This window comes from Alosa alosa, chromosome 15 (assembly GCF_017589495.1).
Source record: "Alosa alosa isolate M-15738 ecotype Scorff River chromosome 15, AALO_Geno_1.1, whole genome shotgun sequence".
Lineage (NCBI taxonomy): Eukaryota > Metazoa > Chordata > Actinopteri > Clupeiformes > Clupeidae > Alosa > Alosa alosa.
Window position 1 is genome coordinate 10,079,914 of NC_063203.1, and position 12,500 is coordinate 10,092,413.

The 12,500-nt window shown below is 44.1% G+C and overlaps 1 protein-coding gene across 1 annotated transcript in view; it reads left to right on the forward strand.

Annotated features, from left to right (window-relative positions):
- LOC125308635 (SPHK1 interactor, AKAP domain containing) overlaps positions 1–12,500 on the forward strand; it is a 138,574-nt gene that overhangs the window by 105,051 nt on the left and 21,023 nt on the right. Inside the window, 3 exon segments of the mRNA XM_048265198.1 lie at positions 8,756–8,815; positions 9,037–9,174; positions 9,778–10,036. Coding sequence (XP_048121155.1) covers positions 8,756–8,815; positions 9,037–9,174; positions 9,778–10,036 — 457 coding nt within the window.

Consider the following 12,500-nt stretch of genomic DNA (forward strand, 5'->3'; position numbering starts at 1 on the left):
TACTGAATAAAAAAAATATATTTATTCATTCCTCCCAAGATGTAACTGTCATTGACATGTAAGACATACAGCAAAACACCTAGCAAGATACTGTAAATTTCCTTTAACTACAACTTTCATCGAAATAAACCTACTGTACAGTAAACACCTTTTGTACGGTTTTCTCCACCAAATAGGCAATACAATACTTTGTCAAATGTGCATTAGATCCATACTTGCCAATAGCAACACAGAACAGACATCTGTTATGTATAATGAATGATTGCTGATTGAAGAATTGTGCAAAGGAGTTTCACACAGGTGTATCAGAAATTCAGACTTATGCATGGAATCTATACCACCTGTGAAAAGATGTTTTCCTTTTGTTTAGCATGGGAAAACCAATAGAGTTGAGGGCTTTTGAATGACACCTGTGTTAACTGTTTTGCAAAAGGGTGTGAGAAATGTGTGAACCCAATGAAAATGTGTGTACACATTCGCAAGAGATGACTTCTGCTGTGCAAAGAAAGTAGTCATGAAGACCAAGTGGGTTCTAGTTTACTTAAGCAGGTAAAAGCAATTGAGAAAAACTGTAATATAATATAATATAATATAATATAATATAATATAATATAATATTATATACCATACCATATCATATCATATCATATCTTGAATTTCCCCTTGGGGATAAATAAAGTATCTATCTATCTATCTATCTATCCATATCATATCATATCACATATCATATCATCAATCTCATATTCAATTCAGTCTAGACATCTAGACATCTTATCTTTCTTTTTTTCTTTCTCCATTCAATTGAATTCATTAGATATCTCTATTTTCTTGACACATGCTACTTCAACTGGGTTTTGGCCTGTATTGTAAAAGTAGTTTACATCCTCAAATGTAAATTGAATATCAAGAAATTCCAAATACTGAAATATGTTAAACATGGGAAGGAAGAAGAAGGCAGAAGAGCTCTTAATGTGTGACGGCCTGTGTGTGTGTGTGTGTGAGCATGTTGTACTTTCACATCTCACAGTCTCCCCTCTCTCTCCTCTCTCTCCCTCTCTCTCTCTCTCTCTCTCTCTCTCTCTCTCTCTCTGTCATACACACACACAAACTCACACACACATCTAAGCGGGTGTCATTTATCGTTCTCTGTACCCCTGCCCTCCCACCTCGTCCGGTGTGACCTGTGCTAGTGTGTTGCTGTGAGGGCACCGTCGTCCCCCTCAGGAGTCCTGATATAGCAGCAGCCCACCGGCTGCTAATGATGATGACTCAAATGATTTTGTCCTTGGAAAGGAAGCCATGGCTGCCTCTGCTGCCATTACTCCCTTCCCCTTTCTCTCTCTTTCTCTCTCTCTGTCTCTATCCCTCCCTCCCTTTCTTAAAAAAGTGAAATCACTTTATGCTCACTGGGCCCTGAATCTCTCTCTCTCTCTCTCTCTTCCTCCACCTCTGCTAAAAAATGAATCATGTCAGTCTCGCTAGGGCCTAATTTTTTCTCTCTCTCTGTTTTTTACACAGATTTTCGTTCATGGTTTCATGGTTTATTGACTGGTTTATGGAATGTTTTTAGGTTTGGATGTGGATTAGTTGTGATTTGAATGTAAATGTGTTTGGATTTGGTATTTGCCTGTAAGTGTGCTGCTGTGTTATGCTTTGTGAGAAATTTTCCTATGAAAAAAATCGATGATTAGGATTATGAGAAGAGCCACAGATATTTTAGCAGCTTGTTTCCTAATGTGTCTTTCTTCTTTATCAAGAGTGTGACTGAACAATCCTATTATTTTGTTGCGGGATTAGTAAATTAGTAAACCTGTGTGAGAGATGCTTTGCATAAAGACAGCAATCTAGTTTGGATAGGTGTATCTCTCCGTGCTCTTTGCTGCTGGTCTGGAGTGGCTGTCTTGTCAGATCAAGAGAAACAGATGTGAGGTCCTCATATGCTCCCATGGACAAGTGCTACCAGAAGGACTGTTTTGATGTGTGCAAGCATTACAGTAAACTGAGATCAGAAATGTTAAGAACTAGAAAAGAGAGAGAGAGATTTAAAAATAACTATTTCAACATGTTTGCTAGCCTCCTTACAGAGTTCCAAACTATAGGGGAACCTAGAGGTATCACCTGACAGGGACAAATGGGACCGATACAGTAGCTGCTCTTATGTAAGGGATCATGGACGACACGGTGTCCGATTAACAAAAATGAACGCACGGTCGAGGTTGTAAAACGGCCCCAACACGCTACTTCATAGGTGTTCAAATAACATATGTTAATGCACATTCTAAAGAATGCAGGACAATGGGAAATTCAACCAAGCAGGGAAATAGTCAAGTCAAGTCAAGTCAGTTTTATTTTTAAAGCGCATTTAACATGCACAGAGTGCAACCCAAAGCGCTCCACAAACAAGACACATAACAAAAAGACAAAAGATGCCGGATGGAGCGGCGTAGTCACCAGCGTGCCCATGACATCAAGACATGACAAATACATTTAAAAAATAACAAATACAAAAAATGCCGGACGGAGCGGCGTAGTCACCAGCGTACCCGTGAGACCCAGACATGACAGACAACAAAACAAATAAACAAATAGTAAAGTAAAAAAAAAAAAAGAAAATACATTTAAAAAGGGGGAAAAGTGATGTTAAAATGAGTCCAATTTCCAAACCAGCTGAAAATGTCCAAGGGCAATGATGACCCATGAAAACTGCGCACAGAGCTGTGTCTTCACGACCGATGCAACGCCAACAAAGTTCTTTACAACTGACCAACCCGGTGAATTCACTGGCAGTCTGGAGATAACGTTAACGTTAGTAGACTGCAGTCTGGAGATCACTGGAATCACAGTCTGAAGTCGTGCGATCTTGCAGATCCGCAACTCGGTGGACTTTAAACAGTGACCGTTTGTTGCTCCGTGAGATTGCAGCTCTTCACCGTTAACGTTAGTCTGCAGTTGGTATGGCAGATGGCAGGTCAGCAACAGCTCGGCGGCCACAGCAGATATTTCACAGAGTAAGTAGTCTAGGTCCAGCTGTCCCGAGAGATTCCCTCGACCAGACAGTGAAGTGCAGCACCGCTCACGGATGGATGGAAGGATGTCAGAGGCCCAGCTAGGGCAAGAGCTAGCCATAGCAAGCTCCCAATGGACAAATGTCAACGACATCAGCTGACTTAGAAGCAGTAAAAAGGACTAAGAATAACACGAAAACTATCGACAATAACGTAAATAAACAGGGAAAACATTTAACTAGACAAACCAATACAAAAAATAAACATGACATTACATAAAATTACGAACATTACATAAAAACAAACAAAAACATGATGCCAGACGGAGCGGCGTGTCTCGCCAGCGTCCCCGTAACCCAGTTAAATACATTATGAATTGCCACTGAGTAGACCCAAACACTGTGTCTAAATATTTGAGTTTTAGCAATGAAAATGAAAATATCATACCAATAAAGCTCAATAAAGAAATGATAAAAAATAATAAGACATGCAGTTGAGGGGGTGGGGTAATACTCACCATTAGCCAACTTCTGTATTATAACATACGCATTAGCAAAGAAGCTAAGCTGTACTGCACTGTGTTAATATAACCCCTATGAGAGGCGGGAGAGAGGTTTTTGAGGCATATGGGACAATTGTTGCAGATGTGGGCCTTCAGCATACATACATGTGTTACAGAGAGAGGGGTGGGAGTAGTGGAGCATTTGTCCTTTTTGTATGAATGGTTAAATGACAAAATTGGGGGTAATTTTCCTTTGAGGCAGCAGAGGTGAAATGGTAAAATTGCAGTGAGTGTGTGTATGTATGGTTGAGTTTGTGTGTGTGTATGTGTGTGTGTGTGTGTGTGTAGGGGGCGGGGGTTGCAGTAAGAGTGTGTTTGAGTGAAGAAGGTAGAAAGATTGAGAGAGAGATGGAGAGAGAGAGATGGAGAAAGAGAGAGATGGAGAGAGAGAGAGAGTAGAAAATGTTCCAAGCCAAATCACTAAGGGCCACACTGACTTGTGTGATTTTCTCCAATCAGCCAATCACGATGCCTTGTGTGTTTCCTCCTCCTCCTCCTCCTCCTCCTCCTCTTCCTCCTACTCCAAGGCACCCCTTCACGCTCTGATAGCACCCAGAAAACAACAGTGCTAGAGATTACCCCACCAGAGACCTACTCAATGTGTGTGCTCCTCTTTTTATGTTGTGTATGTGTGTGTGTGTGTGTGTGTGTGTGTTTGTTGTGTGTGTGTGTGTGTGTGTGTGTGTGTGTGTGCTTGTGCGTGCATGTGTGTTTGTGTGTGTGTGTGTGTGTGTTTGTGCATATGTGTGTGTGTGTGTATATATGTTTGTGTGTGTGTGTGTGTGTGTGTGTTTGTGCATATGTGTGTGTGTGTGTGTGTGTGTGTGTGTGTGTATATATGTTTGTGTGTGTGTGTGTGTGTGTGTGTGTGTGTGTGTGTGTGTGTTTATATGTGCATGCATGTGCATGTTCATGTGTTTACACATACGTATGGACAGGCACTTCACACGAATGAATGAGCAGAATCTACTGCTCTGCCCTGAGGTGGCATGTGCTTGGAGAAGCGCTTGTGTAATCTATATGGATTAGGAAGCACAGCTAAGGTTCCCCCATAACCACACAGGATGATGCACACCTGCACGTGTGTCATGTATTTCACCATTCTGAGTTACAGTGGGTACCACTTGGAATTCTCCGGTTTTCACGTGTGATTCTCACGGGACCTCATGCGTGAAACACGCGTCTTTTATTTATATTTCTCCAGTGAAGCTGCAACGACCCAAACAACCACAAGTAATATGTTGTAAGTTGTATGTTATAAGTTTTAATACATTTTACGCAGCTGCAAGAATCACGGAAAGCGAGAATGAAGTGGCCACTTCTAAATGGGACCCACTGTACCTGTCCCTGTGTTCAGAACATCCGCACATTCAAAATCAATACATACAGTTCATAGTGCACTATAGCGTGATGGACTACAGTATATGGTAGTTAGTGCACTATATATGAATAAGTGGATATTATGAGTAGGGGCAATTTACAGTAATTGAAGTTGAATTATGCAAAATAGTTTTTTTTTTTTTTAGGGGAAGGAGTGTCTCCATTGTTGTTGCGTGTCCTGTTCTGTTGTTGTGTGTCCTGTGCTGTGCTGTCAATGTTGTTGGCATCTGCCGGTGCTTTTACTGTGTATGTGTTTTAGACACCCTGCTGCACACTACATTTCCTTTTCTAAGGATAAATAAAGTGAAACTTGAACTGGCAATGGGGTAGGACCAGTCATGGCCAAATTGCAGCAGGCTATGACAGGTCACGCAGCGTCATGTCATCAGTCGGGAGGGATGGTGTGAAGTCGTAGTGCTCACATGCAGGAGGTTCCCTGCTGGGATGGACACACAAAATGAAGGGAGATGCGATTGGGTCAGAGAGAAAGGGCTGGAGATTAAAGCAGTCCTCTAAGGAGCATTCTGCTCCCCCAGTACTTCAAAACACACCACTCAGCTCAAAGAAAAAAATGAAAGTGCCAAAGACACTGGCCATGGTCCGTGTGTGTGTGTGTGTGTGTGTGTGTGTGTGTGTGTGTGTGTGTGTGTGTGTGTGTGTGTGTGTGTGTGAAAGAGAGAGAGAGAGGGAGAGTGTGTGTGTTTCTGTGTGTGTGTGTGAGAGAGAGAGTGTGTGTGTGTGTGTGTGTGTATGTGTGTGTGTGCTTGTATTCCCATGGGCTGTGTAAAAAAAGGCATCTATAGGCACCAAAGCCAACAGCTTCTCTCCCCTCCGCTCCCCTGTAGTTTACTCTATCTGGTGCACTCCAGATTTCCAGATTAAGATGCACACCGTCGTTCCCCAAACAGCGATCAAGCTGTCGCTTCATCTGGCGGTCCAGAGCCCTCGTCGCCTCCTCGCATCCACATTCACCTCACAGTCAGATCAGTCAGATCAAACCAATCAGATGATCGGCTGTAAAGAAGCTTCCGCGATTGACATGCGGCTGTGTCAATCAACAACCAGGACACTAATGTAACAGTGGATTGAGGGCGGGCACAGAGGGCTTTCATGTTGCTTCCCCCGTGATCAGGTGGGCTGGGATACCTCCTGGGCAGGAATGGATGAGCTTGGTGACCCCCTGCTGGGGGTTTTATTAGAAAAAAAGATGCTGAATCATAAGTTGGCACAGGTGATGTGTGGTGGTGATGGCAGAGTGTGACCCGTGGTCTGTGTGTGTGTGTGTGTGTGTGTGTGTGTGTGTGTGTGTGTGTGTGTGTGTTGCCTGTGTGCGTGTGTGTGTGGGGCAAAGGGATGTGTGGTGGTTATGGCAGAGCCTAACCTAAAGTGCCAGCTGAAGAGGAGGTTGTGGCAAGGGGCAGGGTGAACTGACCAGCTGCCAAGAGGAAAGGAAAGTACATGCAGAGAGAGAGAGAGAGAAAGAGTACTGCTCAACTTATTTGTGCTTCTATGTATGTATTTAATTAAGCTTGGGCAATAATGTCATACCAATAAAGCTTTATTGGAAGAATTGAATAGAGAGTGGGAGATGAAGAGAGAGAGAGAGAGAGAGAGAGAGAGACAGAGAAAAAGAAAAGAATGAAACTAGAGGCAAGAGAGCTGGGTAACAGCTGGAGAAATGTCTCATGGAAAACAAGAGATGAAAGGAGATCAAACCAAAATATTTAAAGAGACTGTAGTGAGACTGAAGTGAGAAATGGAGTGATCATAAGCGCTAAAGATGGGCCGCTCACTTGGAGACAAGGTGTGGAGACAACAAGGGAAGTCACAATTACTGCAGCAGCAAGTGTTGTGAGACTAAAAACAGATGATAAAAGATGAAGAGAGAGAGAGAGAGAGAGAGAGAGATAGAGTGGCTGCAGGGAGCAGAGGGAAGCGTGATGAGAAAAGACAGCAGAGAGGCACACACTCACTAAAATAAAACACCTGCAAACTGAGGCCCCCTCACTATGATCAAAGAGCAGCTAGCAGTACAGTTGCACACACAAATGCACACATACAGGTACGCACACACACACACACACACACACACACACACACACACACATACAAAGTACTTTTACTTTCACCTTGACATTGTCCATTTTATGGCCATTTGTGGGCCTGTATTTGTGTATGTGGGTGTATATGCACTTGTATGTGTGTGTATGTGTGTGTGTGTGTGTGTGTGTGTGTGTGTGTGTGTGTGTGTGTGTGTGTGTGTGTGTGCACCAACCTGGTGAGAAATCAATTAGCGGCTGACATGACTGAGCGTTTTCAGTAAGGGACGGGAAGGGGGGAAAGCAAAAGAACAATGTGGAGGAGGAGAGAGACAGGGGGATAGAGGGAGGAGGAGAGGGAGCGTGAAATAGAACGCCAGAGTGCAGACGAAAGGAAAAGATGCTGAATATAGCACAAAGACACAAGCCATCTCAACCTGCCGCGCTCTCCACACACACACACACACACACACACACACACACACACACACACACACACACACACACACACACACACACAGAATAGCTCCCCCAAGACAAATGAGATACTTCAGAGGGAGAGATGGGGGGGTAGAGAGAGAAAGATAGGGAGAATAATAGAGAGAGAGAGAGACTTCAGACCAGACAGACATAATGAGAGAGAGAGGAGAAAGAGGGATGAAGAAAGGGATAGAGAGAGAGAGAGCTGGTTAGAAGAGAAGACGGTTATCTAAAACTTAGATTTAAGTGAGGGGGTTTGGCAGATTGACAAATGAAAGCCATGCAGGCCATGAATAGATGGATGAATGGATGGGCAGATGGATGGATAGATGGATGGATGGATGGATGGATGGATGAGAAGTCAAAAAGACATAAGAATGCAGGATGCAAATGTAATCAGTGAAATGGCCTACAGTTGGACTGGGCCTGCTCCAAAGCAGAGGGAAAATAGAGCCTGCTTCACTTTCACATTAAGAAAAGCTGAAACAGCAAGAATGAAAGAGAGAAAGAGAGAGGGACATGACAAATGGCGAGAGAAGGAGAGAGGATGGAGAGAGAGAGAAGGAGAGAGGGAAATGATGAGGATGGAGTGAGAAGAGCTCCATGTGTGAGCAACAATCACAAGTGCATCTGTGGATGTATTCCTGGTATTCCTGCCAGCAACTTCAAACACACATTAGTGTGCTTGTGTGTGTGTGTGTGTGTGTGTGTGTGTGTGTGTGTGTGTGTGTGTGTGTGTGTGTGTGTGTGTGTGTGTGTGTGTGTGACAACATTAGCGGCACATGGACCATTGTGTCCTTAGCAGTCAGAAATGATTCTTTGAAAGCCTAGTGAAAAGGGCAACTCTCTCCACTCTCTCCAATATGTGCCACAACAGGGGTCTCCGGCCTCCATTACCGTGGTGTGTGTGTGTGTGTGTGTGTGTGTGTGTGTGTGTGTGTGTGTGTGTGTGTGTGTGCACTGACAGAGAGAAGCAAAGTGAGAAAGACAGCAAAAATGACACCAGACCAGAGCTGACAGTTTGGTCTAAATATTTAGATAATTACTGACATGCTTAGAGGCCTCTATGGAGAATCTGACTTGAGGCAATAGATTTGTGTGTGCGTGTATGTGTGTGTGTTTGTATTCACAAGTGTATTTTAGAAGGGATCCTGCAACATTGTAATGTGTATCTGTATCTGTCTATTCGTTATTGACAGAATCATATGATCTGTTTGTATTTTGTGGTTAAAAATATTTTTGTTCTTTCCCCTTCCCTTGCTTGCCTGTATTCTCTACCTTCTCCCCAGGTGTGCTTTGTCAACCTTGATCGTCATAACGCCGATCGCCACGATGACAGCTGTATCAAGGTGCGTGGGGTTCTTTATGCATTGGGTTTGTGTCTATACGTGTCTGTAAATGTGAATTTTTGGAGAAAATCCTCCAAAAACGGAGAGGCACTGAGCTCCCCCTTTATGAAAAAAAAAATGCTGACAAGGGTCATGATTTATGTATTTAATATAATTTATTTATTTATAGAGCCTCTAAACCTCCCCCTCACTTCCCATCTCATTCTGTCTCTCCTCTGTAGAAGTTGGCGTCTGTCTCTCCTGAGTTGCCGAGGCTGATAGAGTCTCTGGGAGTGCGGCAGCCCAAAGAAAATGAGATCCTGCTGCTGAGCGGACTGCAGCCCCCTGAACCCTGTCCTCCTGAACACGCCCAAGCACAGGTGAGCCCCCGATCACTCAGCTCCTGTCCTCCTGAACACGCCCAAGCACAGATTAGCCTCCATACAACTCCTGTCTCTCTGAACGTGCCCAAGCACAGCCTTTGCCCTTTTCTGATAAATACCCTTAGCTCCCATGAATCCATGCCCAACTGCTACACTCCTAAACATTCCCAAGCACAGACGAGCCCTTACTCAACCCTGTGTGCCTTTGACATTCTCAACCACAGGCCAGATCCTACATCAGCCAGATCACATCAGCATGCCCCCTCTCAGCTGACCCCTGGCGTGACCCCAGACTTGGTCAATTGACATCAACTCACCTCAGCCTTTGCCCAGCTCCCTTCCATCCATCTAAAGATCAAAGATACTGTCCTCCAACGAGTGCATAGAAATGCAAAATAGCACTAGCCTTTGAGATTTGACCTTTCACCTCAAGAAAAAAATCCTTGTCCTTGTCCTTGACCCACTTTGTGTGTTTGTTAATCCATGTCTTTGGCTTTGGCTCTGTGTGTGTTTTGGTGTCTACACCTATGTATGTGTGTGTTGTGTGTGTCTGTGTGTATGTGTGTGTGGGGGGCTTGTGTGTGTGCTTGCACATCTCAGAGTCATCGGGCAGCAGATGTGTGTTTGGTCCAGTGTGCGAGAGGGCGTCGCCCGACCCAGCCGGGCAGCATCATCTTCGAGATAAACAAGTTTCTGATTGGCCTGCAGTCCGGCCAGGAGAGGCACCGCCTCAGCCGATTGGCCAACCAGCGTGTCACCGATGATGACACCAACCGCTCTGTGTCCTCCATTGAGGAAGACTTCCTCACAGCCTCGGAGCACCTGGGAGAGGACAGTGAGGAGGACCCCTTCAGAAACGGTGATTCTCACACACACATTTATACAAATATATGCACATACTAAGTACTTTTATCATCTTGACCTTGTTTTGTTGTGTGTGTCTGTGTGTGTGTGTGTGTGTGTGTGTGTGTTTAGCCATTTCTGATAATAGCACAAACCCATGTGTTCAACACTCCGTGCAATCACTACAGTAGATAACCACATTTCAGTTCACAGCATCATCGATGTGCTTCTCAACACTGCTACTAAACAAGTCACGCCAGCTGCACACTTCGAGTTTTTTTCCAATTGCTACAACACAACTTTTTTCACAAAACCACACACCCAAACTGCAAAATATCTCATATATCCTGCAAAATGAAGCACTGCAACCAAAACTACAAATAGCATTATCAAAATCAAACTTTTGCACCAAATGGCACACACTTTATTCATGTTACTAACCAACTACACACTGGTGGTGTTCACATGCAGAGAGATATGTGCAGATACACACACATGCTGTTGAAACATTTTTTCACCAAACAAGTCAAGTCATTGAAGTACAAAAATATGCTCACAAAAACAGTTAACTGAAAAAGAAAATTGCAGAAAAAAAATAACTCTTCTATGGGGTTCAGAAATGGTGAGTACGGTATGGTGGGAGGTATTGCAGAAGAAATGGTGGGTGGTCAGCAAACCAGTTTTGGACTGCTGCACAATAAAAGCTCACGTTATCCCATACTACAACGTACTGGTTTCTTTGATGGTCTGCATCATTCATACGCTCTGGTGGTGTGAGAATGTTGTGGAGTCTGTCCAGAAATGTGAGAATATATTAGCTGTGTTGTATGGTCCAAGGTTGGCATGACGGTGGAGGACACCATGCGTATTTGGTGATGGCAGCGCACATTGTGATATTCCCACCACGTTGGCCAGGAACATCTATAATGGCTCTGTGGCCAGTTAACCTGACTCTCGCCAGATGAATTTCATTCCGCTTAGCTCCGCCTAGCTTCACTCACATCCATCTGGGGCCTCTTCCGTTGAGAGTGATTTCTGCACCAGATTTTATGGTAAAGCCAATCAGTACGCAGGGCGGGAGTTTCATAGATGTGACATAGCGTAGAAGCGACTGTGAGACTGTTATCAGCGTCACGGGTTGGCTTCAATGTGAGTGGTTTAAGTAGCACGTCAATAGATGACGGACAAGTGACTTATCCAATCATATGCAAGCATTTTTTGATTAGGCCCAGCCTTCTGAAGCAACACTTTAATGGATTGATCCCAGATGGATGAGTGGAGCTAGGCGGAATGAAATTCATCTGGCGAGAGTCAGGTTAGTGGCCAATGCCATTTCTCCCCCTTCTTCTGGTCATTGCTAGGCTGAAACCAGCCTCATCTACTAAAGATGCCTCATCTAAAGATGAACTCATATGAGCATGCATTTCCACTACTCCCTGAAAACAAAGAACAAAAATCAGTCAATATGGTGTTATCCAGTACACTGAGAAACAATGTTGCGTGTAGTGTACTGCAGTCAATATTGTGTTTCTCTCAAACGGCACCTTATAAAGATGTTTCATTCTGATTTGGTTTCGCTTGAGAATGTGAGCCAATGTGGACAGACTGACTCGTTGAATGTTACTGAATATGGTGTTGTCTTGGATGATGTGGCTTTGAATTCCTCGTTATTTGATGTCATTATCTTCCAAAACCAAGTTTACAATGGCAGCTTCCTGTATCCCGGTGAAGTGAACATTTGGCCCCTTCCTCCACCATGGCTGCGTCTCTCAGTCCTTGGCTTGGACAATGCAGCCTAAAGATATTTCCCCCACAGTAGAGTAAATTGTACAGGAAACTTGTACAGTTAGTATATGACATCAGCCATTCATGAAGTAAACAGGTGTCACCCAACTGATACACTATGACATGGTGTGTACTACATAGTGTATAAGAAAATAATTTTGGTTGAATACCTGTACTCCAGTCTGTCTGGATGACACAGGCGATGGTAAAACGGCTCAAGTTGGGCTGCACTCTCTGTCCTCTCTGTGTGTCAGTTTAAATAATTGTGCTATGCATGGCATTTTAGTATGTTAGCAATTGGAAAAAAAATGTAATAAAATGATCACAGTGTAACCAGATTTGCAAAGCCATTAAGTCAGGTGGTGCATTAAGGGATATGAGGAGACTAGCGTGCCGTGGCGCTCTCAGACAGGTATTTATATCAGGGCCATTGTCTGTGTGACGAGCAGGAGCGCTCCAGCACTGCAGTCTGGCAGGTGTCCCAGACAGGGATTAAGGCCATTTGCCGCCACTGAGGCTAACGCAGAGGCAGAGACTGGAGCTTCTGCCACATCCACTCTCTCTCTCTCTCTCTCTCTCTCTCTCTCTCTCTCTCTCTCTCTCTCTCTTTCTTTCTCTTTTTCTTTCTCTCTCCTAGCACAGAGACTGAAGGCTCTTCCACAGTCTCTCTCTCTCTCTCTCTCTCTCTCTCTGTC